Source organism: Selaginella moellendorffii, unplaced genomic scaffold (genome assembly GCF_000143415.4).
Source record: "Selaginella moellendorffii unplaced genomic scaffold, v1.0 SELMOscaffold_75, whole genome shotgun sequence".
NCBI classification, from domain to species: Eukaryota; Viridiplantae; Streptophyta; class Lycopodiopsida; order Selaginellales; family Selaginellaceae; genus Selaginella; species Selaginella moellendorffii.
Window position 1 is genome coordinate 886,603 of NW_003314336.1, and position 21,043 is coordinate 907,645.

At 51.1% G+C, this 21,043-nt stretch overlaps 7 protein-coding genes across 9 annotated transcripts; 5 read left to right on the forward strand and 2 right to left on the reverse strand.

Annotated features, from left to right (window-relative positions):
- Positions 1 to 30: 30 nt before the first annotated feature.
- Positions 31 to 3,449, forward strand: LOC9660437 (ethylene-overproduction protein 1). The gene is made up of 5 exons (XM_002986636.2): positions 31 to 454; positions 541 to 2,226; positions 2,286 to 2,577; positions 2,633 to 2,942; positions 3,004 to 3,449. The coding sequence occupies exons 1-5, from the start codon at positions 315 to 317 to the stop codon at positions 3,222 to 3,224; spliced, it is 2,649 nt and encodes an 882-aa protein (XP_002986682.2). The 5' UTR covers positions 31 to 314; the 3' UTR covers positions 3,225 to 3,449.
- Positions 3,450 to 3,983: 534 nt separating this feature from the next.
- LOC9660438 (4-hydroxy-3-methylbut-2-en-1-yl diphosphate synthase (ferredoxin), chloroplastic) lies at positions 3,984 to 7,787 on the forward strand. Its single transcript, XM_002986637.2, has 18 exons — positions 3,984 to 4,341; positions 4,464 to 4,621; positions 4,673 to 4,779; positions 4,849 to 4,949; positions 5,000 to 5,076; positions 5,141 to 5,260; positions 5,321 to 5,671; positions 5,722 to 5,796; positions 5,854 to 5,931; positions 5,993 to 6,052; positions 6,111 to 6,173; positions 6,228 to 6,372; positions 6,430 to 6,565; positions 6,620 to 6,697; positions 6,759 to 6,918; positions 6,972 to 7,070; positions 7,123 to 7,227; positions 7,286 to 7,787. Exons 1-18 carry the CDS (start codon positions 4,125 to 4,127, stop codon positions 7,388 to 7,390), a joined length of 2,235 nt encoding a protein of 744 aa, XP_002986683.2. The 5' UTR covers positions 3,984 to 4,124; the 3' UTR covers positions 7,391 to 7,787.
- LOC112341070 (peptidyl-prolyl cis-trans isomerase CYP38, chloroplastic-like) lies at positions 7,400 to 9,251 on the reverse strand. The gene is made up of 7 exons (XM_024660518.1): positions 9,049 to 9,251; positions 8,692 to 8,988; positions 8,444 to 8,634; positions 8,124 to 8,359; positions 7,915 to 8,057; positions 7,789 to 7,860; positions 7,400 to 7,738 (listed from the first exon to the last, which is right to left on the reverse strand). The coding sequence occupies exons 1-7, from the start codon at positions 9,226 to 9,228 to the stop codon at positions 7,514 to 7,516; spliced, it is 1,344 nt and encodes a 447-aa protein (XP_024516286.1). The 5' UTR covers positions 9,229 to 9,251; the 3' UTR covers positions 7,400 to 7,513.
- Positions 9,252 to 12,566: 3,315 nt separating this feature from the next.
- Positions 12,567 to 13,685, forward strand: LOC9662586 (probable serine/threonine-protein kinase PBL15). Its single transcript, XM_002986638.2, has one exon. The coding sequence runs from the start codon at positions 12,567 to 12,569 to the stop codon at positions 13,683 to 13,685; it is 1,119 nt and encodes a 372-aa protein (XP_002986684.2).
- Positions 13,585 to 15,450, reverse strand: LOC9660440 (fructokinase-like 1, chloroplastic). 2 transcript variants are annotated; one of them, XM_002986695.2, is made up of 3 exons: positions 14,520 to 15,450; positions 13,953 to 14,463; positions 13,585 to 13,886 (listed from the first exon to the last, which is right to left on the reverse strand). In XM_002986695.2, exons 1-3 carry the CDS (start codon positions 15,438 to 15,440, stop codon positions 13,699 to 13,701), a joined length of 1,620 nt encoding a protein of 539 aa, XP_002986741.2. In that variant the 5' UTR covers positions 15,441 to 15,450; the 3' UTR covers positions 13,585 to 13,698. The 2 variants fall into 2 exon arrangements, with proteins under 2 accessions (XP_002986741.2, XP_024516285.1); XM_024660517.1 differs by having other exon boundaries at positions 13,585 to 14,463.
- A 96-nt stretch (positions 15,451 to 15,546) lies between these two features.
- Positions 15,547 to 17,592, forward strand: LOC112341080. Its single transcript, XM_024660551.1, has one exon. The coding sequence runs from the start codon at positions 15,547 to 15,549 to the stop codon at positions 17,590 to 17,592; it is 2,046 nt and encodes a 681-aa protein (XP_024516319.1).
- A 137-nt stretch (positions 17,593 to 17,729) lies between these two features.
- LOC112341072 (protein ANTAGONIST OF LIKE HETEROCHROMATIN PROTEIN 1-like) lies at positions 17,730 to 19,798 on the forward strand. 2 transcript variants are annotated; one of them, XM_024660531.1, is made up of 2 exons: positions 17,730 to 19,237; positions 19,310 to 19,798. In XM_024660531.1, exon 1 carries the CDS (start codon positions 17,737 to 17,739, stop codon positions 19,201 to 19,203), a length of 1,467 nt encoding a protein of 488 aa, XP_024516299.1. In that variant the 5' UTR covers positions 17,730 to 17,736; the 3' UTR covers positions 19,204 to 19,237; positions 19,310 to 19,798. The 2 variants fall into 2 exon arrangements, with proteins under 2 accessions (XP_024516299.1, XP_024516300.1); XM_024660532.1 differs by having other exon boundaries at positions 19,318 to 19,798.
- Positions 19,799 to 21,043: the final 1,245 nt, after the last annotated feature.

Below are 21,043 nucleotides of genomic sequence, written 5' to 3' on the forward strand. Positions count from 1 at the left end.
TCCATCATTGTTTGACCCGTTGCAGTAAATTTGTAGACTAGGTTACGCTGTTGCTGTCCGTTTGGTTTCTAGGGTTTTCTGTGGCGCTGATCGATCGACTAGATCGCGGAGCGCCGGCAGCGCGTCACAGATCACCGGGTTCTGGCACCGCCAGCAATTAGAGCAATGAAATCGAGCGCGCGCGCGATTGTGAGGTAATTCGCAGGGGGAATGCGCTGGATTTTGGTGTGAATGCGCAGGCGATTGGTATTCTCGCGAATCGCCCGCGCTTGGAAGAAACCATAGCCAAGAGAAATGTAGTGTTTCGCTGAGTGATGAAATCCCTGGGTATTATGGATTCCTGCCGGAGCAGCCAGGTCCATGCGGATGTTTGCGTGGATAAGGCCACATTCGACCCCAGATTGCCTCTCAAGGCCGGCTCTAAGGCGGATGGAGAGTCCTGTTCATATAGCGGGTAAGCAAGCAACGCACTAAGGAAAAAAAAAAGATAGAATTTTCCCTTGCTTGTTCTGCCTATCTGATGCTTTTTTCGTTTTCCAGATTGTCCGTTTCTCAGTTAGCGGATCCTCCCATTCAACCGTATTACAAGCCCGTGGACTACGTCGACACTCTCGGCCAAGTCCACCAAGAGCTAGAAGTTTCGCCCGATCATGACAAGTCCAGACTCTACTTGGAGCAGTCGTTTGTTTTCAGAGGCTTGGGTGAGCTCAAGCTGCTCCGGCGAAGCCTCCGATCAGCCTGGCAGCACGCGACGTCAACTCACGAGAAGCTTGTGTACGCGTCATGGTTAAAGTATGAAAGACGAGAGGAAGAGCTGGATAGCAAGTCAGCCGACTGCTGCGGCGTTGGCAAGCTAGATCTTCCACAACTGGAGGGTGCGGATGATCTGCTGCAAGCTTGCTCAACGTCTGGCTCACATGACGACGATATCGTTTTTCTCTTCGGATCAGAGCGGGTCCACTGCAACAGGCAAAAGATTGCAGCATTATCAGCCCCGTTTTACGCAATGCTAAATGGCTGCTTCACGGAATCTCAGACTCGTGCCATTCAGTTTTCCGAGAATGGCATTTCGGTTGTGGGGATGAAAGTGGTGGATACTTTCAGCAAGACAGGGACGCTGGGTCGACTGCCGCCTAAGATTATTTTGGAAGTTCTGTCGTTTTCAAACAGGTTTTTTTGCGAGAGGATGAAAGTTGCTTGCGACCAAAGCTTAGCAGCTCTTATACACAACCTGGACGATGCTATAGCGTTCGTCGACTATGGATTGGAGGAAACTGCACAGGTACTTGTTGCTACATGCTTGCAAGTTTTTCTAAGGGAGCTGCCTTTATCTTTGCGGAATCCGAACGTCTCGAAACATTTCTGCAACGCGGAGTCTAGGAAGAGATTTATCGCAGTGGGGCACTCGTCTTTTGCGTTGTACGCTCTACTGAGCCAGGTGGCTATGGAAGACGATATCAGCTCTCAACTCTCCGCCAGCCTTCTCTGTCAGCTCAGGGATTGTGCGTCGTCATTTCGGCAGAGAGCTCTAGTGTATCACCAGCAGGGCTGCGTGATGCTGGCCAGGAAGCAATACAAGGAAGCACTCGAGTTCTTCCAAGCGGCTGCTGAAGAAGGCCATGCCTACTCTTGCGCTGGGATCGCCAGAGTAAAGTTGAAGTGTGGGGACAAACAGGCTGCTTTCAAAGAGACTACCTGCTTGATAACTTGCTACAAGGCTTGTGGCTGGATGTACCAGGAAAGATCTCTATACGGCAGCGGGAAAATGAAGATGGCCGATCTCGACAAGGCAACCGAGCTCGATCCGACATTGACATATCCTTATAAGTACCGAGCTGCTGCCTTGATGGACGATCACAAAGTGGTGGAAGCTATAGCAGAGATCAATCGGGTTTTATGCTTCAAGGTGACTCCTGATTGCTTAGAGCTACGAATTTATTTCTGCCTTGCACTGCAAGACTACGACGGAGCAGTGCGAGATATTCGAGCTCTTTTGACTCTCGATCCAGCTTATATGATGTACACTGGTCGTGTTAGCGCAGCGCAACTTTTGGTGCTCTTGAGCGAGCACGTCGACCAATGGACAAAGGCAGACTGCTGGATGCAGCTATATGACAGGTGGTCTTCTGTAGATGATATTGGCTCGCTTGCGGTTGTTCATCAAATGCTGGAAACGGATCCTGGAAAAGGCCTTCTTTACTTCAGGCAATCACTTCTCCTGCTCAGGTAATTTTTATCGATGTTTCTTGTGCTCTCTGGGACTCACACCTCTGCCTGTTGCACAGATTAAGCTGTCCGAAAGCTGCAATGCGGAGCTTGAGACTTGCGCGGGAGCATACGACGAGCGTTCCTGAAAGACTAGTGTACGAGGGCTGGATTTTATATGATACCGGCCATCGGCAGGAAGCCTTGCAAAAAGCAGAAGAATCCATCAGCATTCACCGGTCGTTTGAGGCCTTTTTCCTGAAAGCTTATGCGTTGGCAGATACTAGCCTGGATCCAGAATCGTCAACCAAGGTTATAAACCTTTTAGAAGAAGCATTGAGATGTCCATCAGATGGACTCCGGAAGGGTCAGGTAATCCTTCCATGTTTAGTTCGTGAAAGCTTGCTCACTCTTCAAACTTTTTCAGGCGTTAAACAACTTGGGAAGTGTCTACGTCGATTGTGGCAAGTTCGACTTGGCTGCCGATTGCTACGTAAGTGCCCTCAAGATCCGTCACACACGAGCACATCAGGGCCTCGCACGGGTGCACTTCCTCCAAGGTGACAGGAAGTCCGCCTACGATGAGATGACGAAGCTGATAGAAAAAGCATGCAACAAGGCCTCGGCTTATGAGAAACGCTCCGAGTACTGCGAACGGGACATTGGCATTTCAGACTTGAATATGGTGACGAAAATTGATCCGCTTCGTACCTATCCATACAGATATCGAGCCGCAGGTTAGCCTCATCTTTTTCGCACAGGCTTTGGTTTCTCAATATTTCAGTTCCACCTGTGCAGTGTTGATGGATAACCACAGAGAACAGGAAGCTATAGCAGAACTTTCAAAAGCCATTGCCTTCAAGGCCGACCTTCAGTTACTACACTTGCGTGGAGCTTTTTACGAATGCGTGGGTGATGTTGCGGCAGCACTCCGCGACTGCCGGGCCGCCTTGTCTGTGGATCCACACCACACCGACACGCTCGAGCTCCAGAACAAAGTCATGCAAGTCCGGGCGTGAAAGCACTCCGTGTACCACTACTGCTACAACGTCTACAAGCTTAGGAAATGTACAATGATCGGCACTTTGATGATCGTCTATCTCGTCTGCTCAACACCTTGCTACTTTTTAGCTTATAGCTGGAGAGACACCAAACGGCGCCTTGTCCCTCCAGCGAAGTTTGCAAACTGGTAAATGTATCATTCACAATAAGCAGATTCAATTTATTCTTTACGTTCCCTTTTCCTTCAAACTTTGCAAGCTGATGAGTCTCGTTTCTTTCATTCTTGATGCCAGAGTGAAGATCACAAACTGGGAGTTTCTTTTATACAGGTGAATCACTGGATCTGTCTCGAAAGGTCATTTTGGCTAGCTATAAACTTGTGTAAGGCTTTCTTGTTCTTACACTCTTGGGCTCCAGGGGATTAGAGCAAGCGAAAGATTGTCTCACTGGTGATTCGAGCAATCCTTGTCTCCTATTCTTTCATCACCATATAGTGGTGACTTTGATGGTGCTCGAAGAATTTCTTTGATGTGTTCTCTTTAGTTTGATCAATTCTTTTGTGCCAACGAAATTTTCTTCTCGGTAACAACCATTCGAAGACGACAAATACGAGAACTCGACGACCATGCAAGCCTTTGATTCCCGTGCCATCTGAGCCGCTGTCCCGAGACTGCCAACGGCGGAGATGTAGATAAACCGATTTGGCGCATCTTGACCGTTTGGAGCGGGGCGGGTATCCGACGGTCTCCTTTTGTTAGTCAAATTAAACCCAAACTGTTGACACAAATGCTGGGAGGTGAGAGCGAGCGAGCGAGAGAGAAGGGGTATTGATATCCATCGATCAATCCATCCCGTGAGCATTTGGGTCGCTAGCGCTCATCGAATCCGAGCTCGCATTGGGGCGAATTGGCGGGGCTATGGCGTCCACAGCTGCAATGGGGCAGGCCACCACGATCCCAGCGTCTCTGAGCGGCCTCAAGAGCATGGAATCGGCTCCCAGCTGCCTCAAGCAATCGCCCACAAAAGTGGGAGGTAGCGCTGCCCGATTGAGAAGGCGAGGTCGGATTACCACCCGGAGCATGGCTCAGGATGTCGTGGAGATGGAGCCGGCATCGCAGAACAGTCCTCTTCTAGGTGAGATTAAGATTCTAGCTGAAAGTTAGAACAAGGAACAAGCTAGCTAGCATTCTCCTTCTCCTTCTTCTTCTTTTCTTTCTTTTCTTTCCTGACTGTTTTGGATGGATTGTTTCGTTCAGTGCCGAGGCAAAAGTACTGTGAGTCCGTCCATAAAACGATCCGTCGACAAACTAGCACTGTGATGGTTGGAAACGTCGCTGTTGGTAGCGAGCATCCAATTCGCGTCCAAACGATGACCACTACTGATACCAAAGATGTTCTGGGAACTGTTGATCAGGTAAAGAACAAATAGAAAGTTTCGAGCTTTTCACATCTTTCTTTCATCCAGGTTATGAAGATAGCTGATAGAGGCGCAGATATTGTGCGAATCACTGTGCAAGGGAAAAAGGAAGCAGACTGTTGCTACGAGATTAAAAACACTCTTGTCAAGAAAGGGTATGAAAACTTACTTCCGATTCTCTAGCTCGTTCGGTTTTTGGTGATGATCTTTGTTTTTATTTGCAGATATTCTATTCCCTTGGTTGCAGATATCCACTTTGCTCCATCGGTTGCGCTCAGAGTTGCCGAATGCTTCGATAAAATCCGCATCAACCCCGGAAACTTTGGTGAGTTTCTTGTTTAAGTGAGGCTTTATGACCATTTGACGATCTTCCAGCCGATCGAAGAGCACAGTTTGAGACGCTCGAGTACACGGAAGACGATTACCAGAAAGAGCTAGAACACATCGAAGCAGTATGTGAATCATATATGTTCTTGTCGATTGAAATTTACATCGCTATGTAACAACCGACCGCAGGTTTTTACTCCTCTCGTCGAGAAGTGCAAGAAGTATGGCCGAGCGATAAGAATTGGCACGAACCACGGCAGCTTGTCCGACCGCACCATGAGCTACTACGGCGACTCACCAAGAGGAATGGTAATTCTTCAGTTTCTTTTTCTTTTCTCATAACTGATCTTCTCTTCGTTTGCATTGTAGGTGGAATCAGCGTTTGAGTTTGCACGGATTTGTCGAAAGCTCGACTTTCACAACTTCCTCTTCTCGATGAAAGCAAGCAATCCGGTGGTGATGGTTCAAGCGTATCGTTTGCTGGTGGCTGAAATGTACGTAAACGGATGGAACTATCCACTGCACTTGGGAGTCACTGAAGCTGGCGAGGGTGAAGACGGCCGCATGAAATCCGCGATTGGAATTGGAGCTCTTCTACAAGACGGGCTTGGTGACACTATTCGTGTTTCGCTCACGGAGCCACCGGAAGAAGAAATCGATCCCTGCACAAGGCTTGCAAATCTGGGAATGCGTGCATCGTCTTTGCAACTCGGAGCACCAGTACGAAGCTTTTCCTTCTTGCTACTCTGCTTCTCAACTCCATTTTCCAGGAGCAATTCGAGGAGAAACATCGTCGCTACTTTGATTTCCAGAGAAGAAGTGGACAGCTACCGCTTCAAAAGGAGGTTGGTCTATTCAAGCTTATGTATTTAATGTTCTACGTTTTGATTGGCTCTCTTTAGGGAGAAAGTGTCGACTACCGTGGCGTGTTGCATCGCGATGGATCTGTTCTTATGTCCGTGTCTCTGGATCAACTCAAGGTTTGATATAAAATCTTTACTTTCTGTGCTCTATCTGACACAATATCAATCGTCTTGGCAGAATGCGGAGCAGTTTTACAGGTCTCTCGCAACGAAACTTATCATAGGAATGCCTTACAAGGTACTGGATTACTTGCTGTTCATGTGGAGTTTCTCGCTGAAAGTTATTGATCAAACAGGACGTTGCTACTGTTGATTCGATCCTGCTCAAGGAGCTTCCAGCTTTAGACGACAAGCCATCGGTTCGTAAAAGGTTTTGAGCTTGCAGCCAGTGACCGCTAACTTGATCTTTGCAGAGGCTTACACTCAAAAGGCTGGTGGACATAAGCATGGGAATACTGACTCCATTGTCACAGCAGCTTGAAAGACCACTTCCTCACGCCATAGCTCTCGTCACACTCGAAGAAGTTGCGTCCGGTGCTCACAACCAGCTTCCTCAAGGTTTGTTTTCCTTTGGTTTGTTTTCTTTCTTTGATGAAGTTTCTTTTTTTCGCTCAGGAAGCCGTATTGCTGTGATTGTACATGGAAATGAGCCATCGGAATTGCTGGAGCTGCTCAAAACGGTGGATGCGGTAATGCTGCTGCTTAACTCGCCACATGAAGAGACAGTCAGCCATGTCCACAACGCACGAAGGTTTATTTTCAAGTCGGCACTAAACTTCTTCTTAACTTGAAAGCCCTTTTGCAGGTTGCTCGAGTATCTCCAGTCGAATTCTCTAAGCTTTCCAGTTATCCACAACTTGGAATTCAAGCAAGGCCTTCGCAGGTACGACACAAGTTTCTTTCTTTGTTGTTTCCTTATTCCTAATGGCATTCTTTTTTCTCAGGGATGATTTCGTGATCAAGGCTGGAAGCGAAGCAGGAGCTTTGCTAGTGGATGGTCTGGGCGATGGAATACTCCTGGATGCAGCCGACCAAGACTTTGACTTTGTTCGTTCTACTTCGTTTGGACTTCTTCAAGGCTGCCGAATGAGGAACACAAAAACTGTAAGTATGAGCTTGGAAGTCCTGGTTTTTCTCATATCTTTCATCTCCTCCAGGAATATGTGTCCTGTCCATCTTGTGGAAGAACTCTGTTCGATCTTCAAGACGTGAGCGCAGAGATCCGTGAGAAAACTTCGCATTTACCCGGAGTTTCAGTAAGTCACACACACTCCTTGTCGATGATATAACAATCTTTTCTTGCTGTAGATTGCGATCATGGGATGCATCGTAAATGGTCCTGGAGAGATGGCCGACGCTGATTTCGGCTATGTAGGAGGTGCTCCAGGAAAGATTGACTTATACGTAGGAAAGGTACGTTATTTTCTCCAGGGATAGTGGGAGCATTGGTTTAAATCATCGTTCTTTACAGCAAGTTGTCAAGCGTGGTATTGCCAAGGATCAAGCAACCGATGCTCTTATTCAACTCATCAAGGATCACGGCCGCTGGGTTGACCCAGAGGTAGACAACAATTAGCTTCGCTCAAGCTCGCAAAAGATTATTTTTTGAAGTCCCCCAAGTTTGAGAGAGCTCTGGAAGCGAAAAACACAGACAAGAAGAAGCTGCTGGCTTGAGATCCATGAAGAAAAGCTTACAAGTTTACAAGGATTTGTAGCTTGGATTCACCAGGTTCTCTATGCCGGAAGTCACTCTCATAGATTCGATTGTATCACCGACTTTGAGGTCTGCAAGATATTCTTGGTTTTGGACAACGTAGCCGAAGACCGAGTAGCGACCGTCTAGTATGTTGGCATTGCTCGGAGTGAGCTCGCTTTCTTTCAATAGCCAAAATATCTGGCTGGAAGCCGAGTCGTTCTCAAACTCCTGCAAACAAAGAAAATCTTCAATACACATAAAGAGGCCGTTTTTCTTACGTCGCGAGCCATGGCTAGCGTGCCAAACGCGTTGAATGGCAGCTTTGTTCTGGCCTTGTATCGTCCAAGTTCCTAGAAACACACAAACAGTGGTGCTAAAGGCATTGAAAATAACAGCAAGTGTACCTCCAGTGTGGCTCCGTAGATTGGCCCCTTGTCTCCGTCGACCATAATTTCCAAAGGAATGGTTCTTACTTTTCCCGTGCTTGGGTCGACAAAACCTTCAGCTGGTCCGGCAGGATCTCCCGTCTGGACAACAAATCCATCCGCTGCAATAAACAAGGAGTGAAGTCAATGGTTTTTAAACACTTGACAAAAGATCAATCACGTCATACCTCGCTGGATTTCCATTCCATCGTAGAAATGCCTCTCGACCAAGTCAAGGAAGTTTCCCGCTGTTACCGGCGCGTTGTATCCATCGGCAACTATCCGGAACACCACGCTTTGTACGTTGGGATTGTCCTTCACGTTAACTTTCATCTCCACTGTAGCTCTTCCCTTCAGGAGTGGTCTGCTGGCATACTCCTCCGGGACCTCAAACGGGAACTGTGCCACCATGTCCTCCTCTACACTGCAGAAATCCAACGCCAGCTGCATTCAATACCAGAAGTATTCCTCATGAGACACTAACAATATCACGCAGCCAGACACTTACTCTCCGACAATGTTGAGAAGTTCCGTTTGCTTTGGTGCCACACTCTCCTTGTCTGTCACGGTCTGAAAGTCCTGGAGCCCCGTCACAAGAGAACTTAGTAGCCCCTCAGCATGGCTCTTTTTCGCTTCGGCAACATCCGCAAGAATTTTCTCTTTGCTCTGGCTCAAGACGCGAGCAGCTTGCCTCACATTCTATGCCACACAGAATTCTCATTAGAACGCAAACAGAATGAGAAACAAAAACCAAACCTTTTCAACGCTGTCAAGAGCTCTCGGCCCAGGAACTTTCAAGTTCTCGGTTATGTCCTCGAGAGATCTTTGGACCTCCCTGATCGGCTTGTTATTGATCGGCAGTCCATACCTCAAAAGCGCCGAAGGATCCTTGATCGGAGGACCCGATATGAGAACGGCCACATCCGACACGGCAGGACCTCTCGCAAAGGCATGGACCACCTGAGGCCTCAAGGGCAGCGCAAACGTAGCAGCCAGTGCCACACACACGGCATACTTTTGGAAAGCTTTCATCAACAATCCATCGCCATCTCCCTGTCATTCGAGAGAAAGAACGAAATGAGAATGCGATTGACAACGATGATTGTTACTGACCTCGCCAGTACCGCATTGCGCTCGGCATTGCATCGATAACCTACATTTCTTCCGCGGCACTGCCCTGAGCTGCTGCGATCCATCGGCACAGCCGGCCGGATCCAGGCGCTGGAGCTTGAACGAGGAGGAGGAGGAGGCGCAATATTCTAACCTAAGAGGCCGCCACACGCACATCGCCATAGCTGCGGGATCACTAGAACAGCCACTGGAAGGGATAGAATTCCCAGAACACGTGGATCACGTTATCGGGATAAAGCCAGCTGTACACTACCCTAATTAGGGCAAAGGTGGACGCTAGAAGAATCGCGGGGAGTACAAGTGTGTGGGTGGCGTGCGGTACACCGCGGAGCCGGGCGGTGTCGCCGGCGGCGTACCGGGTGGCGACGTGTTGAGCAGCAGCATCATCATGGTCGTCCGCGACGCCGACGTGGCGGGTGACGTGGCGTGCAGCCGGCGGCTCAGCTTGTTGCCCTGGGGCGAGGGGATGAAGATCGTGCAGTGCATTGGCGGTTCTCGCGCTAGGGCTTTGATGCCCGGGGATGGCGTCGGCGATGGCGTGGCGGGCGGCGTGGAGAAGAGCGATGGCGACGAGGGCGGTGTCACGAAGGGTGTGGCGATGGGCGATGGCGTCCCCGGTGGCTGCTGCTGCTGCTCCAATCCCTGGATGAGGGCGAAATCCAAGGATGCATTGCGGCTGGATCGCATCGTCACCGTCTCGGATTCGATCTCCTCCTTGGTCTCCTCGCGGATTGTGAAGAGGAAGCGAGGAGGACCCATGAGGTAGTCGCCGACGGCGGGGAAGAGCTTGGTGGACGCGAGCTCGCCCGGGAAGGATTGGTGGCGATTGGCGATCACGCTCACCTCTCGCAGCTCCAGTTCCTCGTCAGGGCGATCGAGCTCATTCAGCTCTTGTGGATGATACCGCTGTTCTTGGCTGTGTGCCTCGAGAAGCGATGTTTCCTGCTGCTGATTGCTGCTCCTATCCATGATCCTGTGAGCTACATTCTTCCTCTTCTTCCAGCAAACCAGATAGTAGAGCTCGCCGACCAAAACGAGCACGAATCCCACGAAAACTACACTCAGCCCGATCCCAAGAGCACCCAAAGAGGATCCCATTTTCTTTCCACCCGATCCACTGCTGGATCTAAATCTATCTAACCTTCTGGATGGGAATTAATGATTCCACTGGCGCGCATCAACCACCATGCCGCATTTTTCTGAATCTAGCTAGCCTCGATCAATTTGAGGTGCTATTCTTGCCAGCTTCTTGTTTTGGCCCAAACGCTGGGATTCCATCCAAATCCTCTCAAATCAACCAGTTGGGCCTAGCGGCATTCCTACCCTCATCTCTGCGACCCTCGAATCCATCGGAATTGGAGCTCGAGTTTCGAGAATCGAGCTCCCCTGTTTTCTATCGGGATTGGAGCGGCTGCCTACAGCTGAAATGCTTACTCAAATTCCCGCACCAAATTCGGTGATTCTTCCCCGATCTTCGTAGTCGAATTGCGCTTGGGCGAGCGAGCGAGACAAGGAATGGAAAAGGGAAAAGAGTGAGAGCTCTCTCGGGCTTCTCATGCTCTTTCGAATGCTTTGCTTTGCTTTTTTTCTCCTTTTTCATCTCTCACTTTTGTTGCTGCTGCCTGCGAATTTTTGTTTCTTGTTGGAAGGGGCAGAGCAGCAGCAGTAAAAGGAGAGCGTGTGTTGTGTCAGTCCGCTGGCTCGAAACAGCAGGAATTAACAAAATTATCGCTACGCTGCGATTTATTAGCTCCATGCCAAAAAAGGGAGCTCCCACTCTCTCTCTCTCTCTCTCTCGGCCTCGAATCGATGATCGCTGATAAAATGCGATGGATTCTTCCTCCAAAATCACACAATCGAGCTTCCCATTTGTAAGACATTCCAAATTCCCATTCGCATCCATGGGACAGGGATGATAGAGGCGAATATCCCCCTCTCCATTCAAACCTGTGGTACGGCGTGATCGTCGCCGTAGGATGCCAACGGCTCAGATGCGTTTCTCCGTACCATGACGTAGCCGCCACGCCGGCCCTGTTCTGTTAATTTTTTTCCACGAGCGTGTCTCGACGGACGATGACAAGAACAAAAATCTTCCCTGTAGCCCAGATTATATGTCTTGACTTCGATGATATGATTTTTCTATAAGCGGTGAACAGCTCACCTCCAATTCAGAAGGCGAGGACGTACTCATCCGTTCCTTCTCGGGTACATGTGTGTCCCGCTTTACATACGACTTTCTTCTCTTTTTTTTTCTCGCAAAGAATCTGGAAAAAAAAAAGCCAATGACACGATCTCTAGGACTCAAAATCTCTTACCGTAGCTAACCGAAGTCTTTGTACAATGGGGCGCGGAAGATCGAGGTTTGAGATTTTCCACATCGCCCCCCATCGCTTGAACAGTGACGAAGATTTCAAACCTCGAGCCTCCACACCTCTGCGTTGGTGTGCGCTATTGACAACAGCGCAAGCCATAGGCATATAGCGCTTCATCAGCTGACGAGACAAAAGCAGATAAGTTAGTTCGCAGGCCACCAAAGTTACGTCTAGGAACTTATAACTTACGGTATTTTGTTTGTTTGCATCAGCAATCGCAAACGCAACCGCAAAGCGCAGAATGGTGGCATGTCGCAATCGGCGAACGTGGAGCCAGGATAATCGATCGTGAGGAGTTTATGCCTGCCACCTTTGCGCCTTTTGACCAAGCTGCGCAGGAATAGCGAAAGAGTTAGAAGCCGGATACGAAGTTTAAAAACTTGAGAGCAGCTGACTAACTCTAGCGAATGGAAAAGAAACCAAGAAAACTGGTTAACCTCGCGCTTACCGCCGACAAATGGCAAAAGAAAAAGCGTACCTTGGAAATGCTTGAGATTCTTCCAGAGAAGAGGTCGCGCTCCAGCAACACGGAAAAGGCCGAGTGAGGCTCAACAGTGTTGCGTGCATTACCATATTCTTGGCCCCCGCATTGCATAGATGTCCTCTAAAGTCAGTCCTTTCTGAGCACCTCTTTTTCTTTCCTGCCTGCTTTCCCCCAAACCTCTTATTTTCCGTGTGCCGACCTCTTATCAGATTGACTGATTCAAGTTGTTTTGTAGCTCGTAGATACCCTCTACTCCCCCACAAATCGTTTTCCCTTCCCCAAGGAAAGTCACCAGCGTTTGTTTTCATGTCTCAATCTGCACATAATTCCCTGCTGCTCGCCACAACCGCTGCTGTTGCTGCTGCTACTGCTGCGGCTGCTTTTCGTGCTGCAAAAGCTCCTCATTCCCTTGTTCTTGAAGAGCTCTGAGCAAGGGGGTGTGCAGTCATCCGGTTCCAAGTTGAGGAAGAAGCGCAGCTGGATCATATGGTAATAATTCACCACTTTTGCCATCAAGGATGCCCTGGTGTTGCGTCAGGCGAGGCAGCAGCACGAGTACCAGCAGCAGCAACACCACCAGGCTCAAGGATGCGGCTATGATAGCAACTTGCTTCATCTCCTTTGTGGCAGCCTTCGCAGTAGCCATGACCACAATTGCTCACAGCGGCGCAAAGAACCTGGCAGCTTCGGTGAGCATACTGGGATCCATAATCTTGGTGCCACCAGTCCTGGTAAGTTTGTTCCTTTCTCGACTTACTACCAGACGCGGTAGTCCCGGTCAGTCTGACGACGAAGAAGACGCGGCCGCCGCTCTTGAGCTGGAGATCCAGGCGCAGCAACAGCTATGGTGGTTCCAATTCCAGGAGTTCGCAATGGAGGACGTCGCTGTGAATCTCCTCGAGCTCCAGGAGCCCGGTAGAGTGAGCTTCCATGGCTGCTTGCGGCTTGGCCCCGACAGTATGCAGGAGGTGTCGATACGGAAACTGGAGCTCACCAAGGCCGTTGACCTGCTTACACACCTAGAATCCGCGGAAATCCGGCAGGAAACTGTCAACCTTGGATCTCTTCGGAGATGTAACGTCCTGCCGCTCCTGGGCTTCAGCCTCACTCACTCATATCTGCTACTGTTCATGCCGAAGTTGAGGAGCCTCACTGACGTGCTCAGAAATTCCAGCCTGAGTTGGAGCTGTCGCTGCCGAGTTGCCGCCTTGGTTGCGAGAGGCCTATCCAGGCTTCACTACTCGAGAGAAGCAGCGGCGACGAGTAATGGGCCAGCAAGCAGTGTGGTGACGGCGGTTCTCCATGGGAATATCCGGTCAGAAAACGTCCATCTCCTGCTGGAAGAAGCCACTGACGATTCACCCCCGACATGCACCCCCTATATCGCGGACACCGGATTTGTGAAGCTCACTTCCATGCCGATTTTCCGCCCCGACGAGATGATCACAAATACTCGAGGCTATGCTGCACCAGAAGTGTCCTCTGGAGGGGCCTTGACGACCAAAAGCGAAGTCTATAGCTTCGGAGTTGTACTCTGCGTGCTGCTCTCCGGACAAACGGACGTCGCGGCATTGAATCCCGTGGCCTTGCTGAAGCAAAAGCTGAAACGACTTATGGATCCCAAGTTGGAGAAGTCGTACAACGGGAGTCAGGCACGAACGATCCAGCAGACAGCTCTCAAGTGTATTCAGAGAGATCCCATGCAGAGACCGGACATGATACGGGTGGAGGCTTGGCTGCGATCTTTGCTGCTGCACACGTGAGCCGGCGATGGTCCTAAATCTGGGTGAGCGGAAACATCTGCTCTGTGAGATTCTGTGCTGCACTTTCAGTCGGAAGGCCTCGGACAGCTCCGATAGTCCACTGAGATATAACTCCCGCAGCAACTACGAACCTCAAGGCCCTCTCAAGCCGGTCCTGATCTTCGAAAATATCAGGCTGGGCCACCAGCTTTCTGATAATCGCTGAAATGGAAAACACGATGGTAGTTAGTATAAAAACTATACAAGCACAACGAGCGGATAACTTACCGGCAGAGATGGTGTCACCAGACCCTGTTCTGTCGCAGCTGAAAGCAGAGACAATCACATCTTCCGTGCCAACAACGTCGCCGTGAAACTTTGGAGTATAGTAATGAATCCTGTACGTACCATCCGTGACGAAGAGAATTTTGATGTTGTCACGCCATATCGGAGCAATCTGCTCAAGGGTGTAGTGGTACTCAAACCGCTGATTTTTCCGGGCCTGAAATTCTTCCCATGATGAAGCTATGGAGTCCTTAGCGAGAAGCCTCATCGCTAAGCCTTCGTCTTCAATCAGGAACTCAAGCTCCACCTTGTTGATTTTGATAATGTCCGAGCTCGTCCACGCCTTCTCGATAGCTTCCCACGTCGCTTCTCGTGATATCCAGAATGGAAGAGGGAAGTTCACATCAAAGAATATGAGCGAGCCAAAGCCTCGGGCAGCGTCGATAGCGGACATGAGTGTCGAGCACATTTTTTCCGTTGTCAAGCTGATCGATGAGAAATGGAAAAGTTTCGCCTGAGAGACAAGAAAAAACATGAGTCTCACACCTAGAACAAAAGCAAATGCCTTACCTCCTTGAGAATGTCCATGTTAACCTCGGACATGTCAAGGTTGTTTTCAGCGCTCTCGCGTAGGCATTGCATGGATAGTTTGCGCTTCCCAAGCCGTTCAATCTTCCACCGTGACAGAGACGAGGAACGTAGCTGGTCGACTATCACACCCTTCGTTTCGACTTTGTTTTCTCGTAGAGTCTCGAGAAGCTCCTTGCCGAGATCGTCATTGCCAAGTTTGCCAATGAAGGCTGCCTTCCCAGCGAGACGAGCAATCGAGATAGCAACATTGGCAGGCGATGTCCCTGGGCTTCGTGCGAACTCCGGAGGCATCCACTGCAAGCCTTTCCACGTAGAGTAGGCATCTTCGTCCATCTGCTTTACGCACACCCGGACGGAAGGAATGAAGTCCTTGTACGCCTCGCCAAAGCAGCAAACCAGAGGATTTGGTTCGTTCCTAGGCTTTACGAAAGTCTCCTCGAACTCCCTTCCCAGCCATGGAAACTGTTTCTTCCATAGCCTTCGCGCTGGGTTCCGGAAGAAACTTTTCCTCTTCTCCACCTCTTCTGGATCTTCAAACTCTGCTGCTTCCACCTCCACCTCCGCAGCTCCACTGCTAGATAGAAATCTATCCTCTTTGCCTGCTTGGATCAAAGAATCCTCATGCTGTCCGGTACCACTACCTGTGAGAGGATTTCTTCTCCGGGAAACGCTACTGCTTGCCGCCTCGGAAGAAGATGAAGATTTCTTCCGGCGGGGAGCCCCAGAGCCCTCGGAAGCCAATTTCTTGGCCGCATTCTTCTTCCTGGGCTTCTTCTCCTCTGGAGCGGCATCAGGCTGCTCCACCATCGCCCTAGCGCCGTGATTTCTCTGGAATCTACAGCGGCCGAGGAGCGCACACGAGACATTACCGGCATAGACGAACGGAGCTCCGACCGCCATCGCTCTACATCCAAAAACCTTATAAACCCTAAAGACGTTTGAAATATTTCGAATGTAAGGGATTCTAGGCAAATGTAGGTGCTAGGGATCAATCAATCGAGCACGGATGGGCGCCGGTCGCCACACTCAGACGGTCCTCGTCGATTCGACATGGAATGGCGCAGCATTCCATTACCGCGGCCTCCATCCTCGTGATCTTGGCGCGGTGATCTTCGTTTGCAACGGCGAGACGATGGAGGAGTGCCTGAGGAAGAATCTTTTCGGACTGCCGCGGCCACACATCGCCTACGTCCAGCACATCGACGCAGGGATGCCCCTCTTCTTGTTCAACTACGACGATCGATCGCTCCACGGCGTCTTCGCGGCCACTGGCAGGGGCGCCCTCTCGATCGATCCTCACGCCTGGAGCCCCAACGGTAGCGCGCCGACGAAGTACCCCTGCCAGGTTCGTGTCCGGCTGGAAATCCAGTGCGCTCCACTGCCGGAGAAGGTTTTCTCGAGAGTGATCAAGGAGAACTACGTCTCCGCGGGGCGATTCATGTTCGAGCTTACCAGGAAGCAAATGCACGAGCTTGTGGGACTCTTCACCAAGGGAAAGGTAGCATCTTCTTCGAAGAGCCCTGTGGTGGCTCCTCCTCCTCTTCCTCCGCCACCAAGCAACAGAGCTCCCACGGCGTGGAAGCAAGTGGTAGCAGCTCCTCCTCCGGCTGTTCTTCCTCAAGCGGCGCCGCCACCACCACCACCGCCAGCAGCTGTGAAGTCCGAGAATTTGCCACCTCCGAGTCCGAGTCCTCGAGCGCCGCCACCACCTTCCAGTGATGCAGATCAAGAGTACATTGTTCCGGCAGTTCCTACAGCACAACTCGTGGTCCAGGAGGCTCTCCACTCCGAGGACAATTCTACAGTGCTGGATCGTATCCTCGAGAAGCTCAAGGTTGTCGATCCTCCCGAGGAGAAGAATGTCTCGGCTTCCTCGTCGTCTCAAGAGATCATCTTTGGCGCCGCGATTCCTACCGACATGGGGAGCTTGATGCTAGCTTCCGGAGGGCAGTTTGATCCTTCCGTCGCGAAAGCGGTGGATAAAAGCTTGCGGCTGTGCTCCGACGCTGTGGCGGAGATGCGTGAGACCGAGATCCGGCTGGGCAAGACGATGGAGGAGCTGAGAGTGAAAGGGGAGTGTCTCAAGGAGCTGGATGCTGTCCGAGCCAAGAACTTGGAGCTTGCCAACGTGAGCATCAGCTTGTCGGGGCAACTCCAAGAGCTCAAGGCGGAGGTGGCGGCGGTGAAGCGCTTGGCCACGTTTCAGGCGTTGTATCTCATCGGTGGCTCCAGTGGCGAAGGGAAAGATCGCTCTGTGGACAAGTTCGTGCTGCGTACCGGCGAGCTTTGGCAGGCGGCGCCTCTGCTAGCACCACGATCGTGTTCCGCGGCCGGAGTTTTGAGTGGGAAGATCTACGTGTTTGGAGGCACCATTGGAGAGACCAACGTGACCTCGACCGAGCAGTATGATCCGGAAGAAAACGTCTGGAGTGTGGTGAGCAAGCCGATGGTCAAAGCTCGCGCATACCACGGAGGAGCCGTGGTTGGAAGCAGGATCTTTGCTCTCGGTGGTAGAAACGACACTGCCTTCCTCTCGGAGACGGAGTCATTCGATCAGGAGGTGGGATGGATGGCTTCGGTCCCAATGATGGAGAGACGAGGCGCATTCTCTCCGGTGGTGGTGGAGGGATCGATCTACGCTTTCGGTGGAACAGACGGGAACCTCTACCTCGACTCGGCCGAGCGGTTTGATCCACGCGAGGGCATCTGGAGGAGCCTTCCGCCGATGAGCTCCAAGCGGCTGTGGTTCCAGTCGGCTGCCTGGAACAACAAAGTCTACGTGCTCGGGGGCCACGATGGTTGCGACTACTTGGCGAATGTGGAGCGCTTTGATCCTCGCGCTGGGAAGTGGGAGACGATCAAGCCACTGGCTGGGTCGAGAGCTCACGGTGCTGCGGCGGTGGTGGACGGATCCATTTGCGTGGTGGCGGGGCTGGACAAGAAGCATCACTTCGTCAACACCATCGAGTGCTACGGTGAATCGTCGAGCTCGCGAGTGATCGAAGTTTGTGATCTCCACCAGCGCAGCTTGTTCTCCCTTGGAGTGATCTGATCGCCGGTATGGTTTTTCTTCGCTATCTCTCTCACACTCTTTCTTCTTTGTTTGACAAGCTTAATAAGTTTCGTTTTGCGATAGATAGATTTCATTTCCTTGTAGAAAACCTTTTAGAGAAACATTTTAGGGCTGGAGGGAGTGATGGCCGGCGATGGCGCTGGCGATGGCTCTGGCGGTGCCCCGCGACGGCTCAAGGGCAAGCTCTGCCGCGAAGAGGTAGCAGTAGTGCTAGCGGCAGTGGCAACGGCAGTGGTTCTTGTCCAGCGATTCGTGGATGAGCACAGCTTGCTTGTGCTTCTCCCCGGCAATGCTGCGGCCGCCCTGGAGTCGTCAATGCAGGCTACCAGCAGCGCGCTCGCGAAGCTCCAGACTATGTTCTCGCTCACGGCGGCGAGCGATGCCGCGGCCGCCGCTGCTGATCCGGCCATCGCCAGCGACGATGATCGCCAGCTCCATTCTTCCTCGTCGAGCCTGAGAAAGGCCGTCCATGCGATGGGGGATACGATCGCTCCTCCTCGGTTTCACGATGTTTTCCAAAGCGGTGACGATGTCCACTGGAAGGCGAGCTTCCGGATGTCTCGGGCCAGTTTCGCGAGGCTGCTGGAGATTTTAGGCCCGGTTCTCGAGAGACAAGAGCCCGCTGACATCCCCGCCGATCGAAAGCTGGCCGCGACGCTCTACCGCTTGGCTCACGGCGCGACCATCAAAGTCGTAGCTCGCAAGTTTGGAATCAGCACTGGCAGCTGCTCCAAGGCCTTCTACGACGTTTGCAAGGGATTGGAGGAGAAGCTGGGCCACCTGTTCGATTTCCCGACGTCGAGCGAGAGATTGACGAGCATCTCCGGCGAGTTCGCCGCTGTAGGATTGCCACACTGCTGTGGAGCTCTTGGCTGCACCAACTTTGCCGTGGAGAGGCCGCCGGGAGAAATGGGGATCGACTACTTCGATCACACCAGGAACTACAGCGTCGTGATGCAAGGGGTGGTGGACTCTCGCTCGCGGTTTCTCGACATCTCGGTGGGCTGGCCGGGATGCATCCCTCCCGCCGCCATCCTTCTCAAGACGAGGTTCTACTCGCGAGTTCGAGAGAGCCATGAACTTCTCCAAGGACCTCCGCTGGACCTCGGTGGTGGCATTTTCATTCCTCGCTACGTTCTCGGAGACCGCTCCTACAACTTGCAGCCGTGGCTCATCACTCCATACTCCCAGCCCGAGGATTCGAGCTTCGATCTGACTGCTCTCTTCAACAAGGCACACAGGCATGCAATGCGGCCGCTGCGTCGAGCTTTCGGGATGCTCAAGGAGCAGTGGCAGCTGCTCAAGACGACGCAGCGGGTGGACAGCATCGAGCTGCTGCCGTTCATCGTGGCGGCGTCGTGCGTGCTCCAGAACTTCCTCATCGACAACGGGGAGGCGATGCCCGAGGTGGAGGAGGAGCTGGAGCAGCGGGAGCCGGCGGTGGTGGACGGGGATCCAGACGTTTACGGGGAGAGCGTGCGAAGCGCTTTGGCAGGCTTTGTCGGGCAGTATCAAACAGCAATGGGATTTGGAGGAGGTCCAGTGCGATCCGTGGGTCAGATGGTGGTAGATGGAACGAGGAACGGCTAGTCAGTCAGTCGGACAGGATTGGGACACTACGCAGGTATTTCGGAGGCTCTCTCGGGCGGACTTTTTTTTTTTCTTTTCTTTTCTACTCATTTGTGGATGGTGGAAGGATTTCAGGAAGGCAAAGTTAGACAAAGACGCGGTGTTTGAAGCAGAATATCCAGCACACAGTCCTACGAGGCCGAGATTTAATGTCCGGGCAGGGAAGCAGGGCCGGGTGGTTTTCTTATCTTTGGGATTTGGAGGTGGCTTAAGTTCAAGTCAAAACAGCAGACTCGGGCAACAGGCCCACCCGTCACATGTGGAGGATATACAGGGGATATGCGTTCTGGATGGCTGAGTGCCGTTGGATCATCGTCTATTTCTCCCGTGGAATGGCATCCCACTGAAGGAGAGAGAGTGAGAGAGTCGGCGGCGGCTGTAGATTTTGTTTGGAGGGGCGGATGTGCTTTGGATGATGGTGGTTCAGTCTGGTTTGGAAGTGCTCATGGAGTTTTGGAACTGAGCTCTGTCTCTTCAGCTGCTGGTTTTTCGTGAGGGAGGTGGAGATTTTAGTTTCCTGGTAGCGGTCCTTTAAATTTTTATTTTTTTTCTTTTACTGTTAGAGGAGGAGAAATGCTGAGTGAGGGGGAGACTACTTTGGCAATGGCTGCTGGCTTGACAACAGTCGTACAGAATGGCTGTGTTGATGAGGCAGCAGGAGTGTTCGTAAGCACTGCAGAGGCAAAAGCCCCATGGAACAAGGACGAGGCAGCAAATGGTGCAGCTGAGTGTTCCAAGAGCAAAGCCAGGGATGGCTTGCTGGAGCTGCTGAACAAGTCAGGAGTACCTCCAGCGGCACAAGTAAGCATTTCTTTCCTTTCTAGTTCTAGTAGTCGTGCTTTTTTCGTTTTAGCTTAGGATTCCAGAGAGCTTTGAGATCTGTTGGTAAGATTTTGATGGGCTAGTCTTTGAGAACTGACGACGTGTTGTTTTATCCTCGACTTTGGCAGAGGATGGCTCTTAACATACTCGTGAAGCTTGTCCGAACGGAGGGTGGAAGGTTTGAAACTCATCTCTTTGCGAAGATTTTGTGCTCTCTGGTAAGCCTATTTCAATTTCTAGCTTCTATGCATCTCTAACAACTCGTATGCTGTGCAGATTGAGAGCAAAGGCACGATTGCCACTCCCCTAGATTGTTTGGCCAGCAAGTACTTTGTGTATGGAGACACAAGGTACGAGTTCGCTCTCGTCTGATGTATGGTTTTCGTAACATTCGCTTGTGTATCCAGATGTTGCGTGCTCGACAGGATACATCAGCTTGCCAAGAGTATCTCAGAAGGTAATCTGCTCAAGCTTTCGTTTGGCATCATTCTTCTCACTTCTTCGCAGGAGGAACTCGTGGTATTGAGCTGTTGAAGGTTTTGTACGGATATCTGTTTGACAAAAATCCTTTAACATGTGAGAACTCTCTTTGGAAAAATTGCCACGACGCTGACAGTATCAATGTTTCTTTATGTGCAGCGGCATGCCTGGCTGCTCCAGAATTCGAACAGGTACGAACTTTGCTCTTGTTTATTGCTGTTTCCCTGCAGTGTTTGCAATTACATTTAGTTTCGTTTTCTTTCTGTCGTCTCATTTTGTGGTCGTTGATACGTTGATCCAGCGATTTCATCTGATGGAGAAATGCTGAATTGCAGAAAGCCGCAGTACTTGAGAGTGATAAGCAGTTCCTGGAGCAGATTACAGCTTTTTGTTCTGCTCTCGCAACGGTACTCTTTTTATTTCTCTCTTTTTGTCAAGTTTTTTCACACGTAATTTCTTTTGTTTGACAGGAGCTTAATGGTCAAGGCGATGGTTGCCT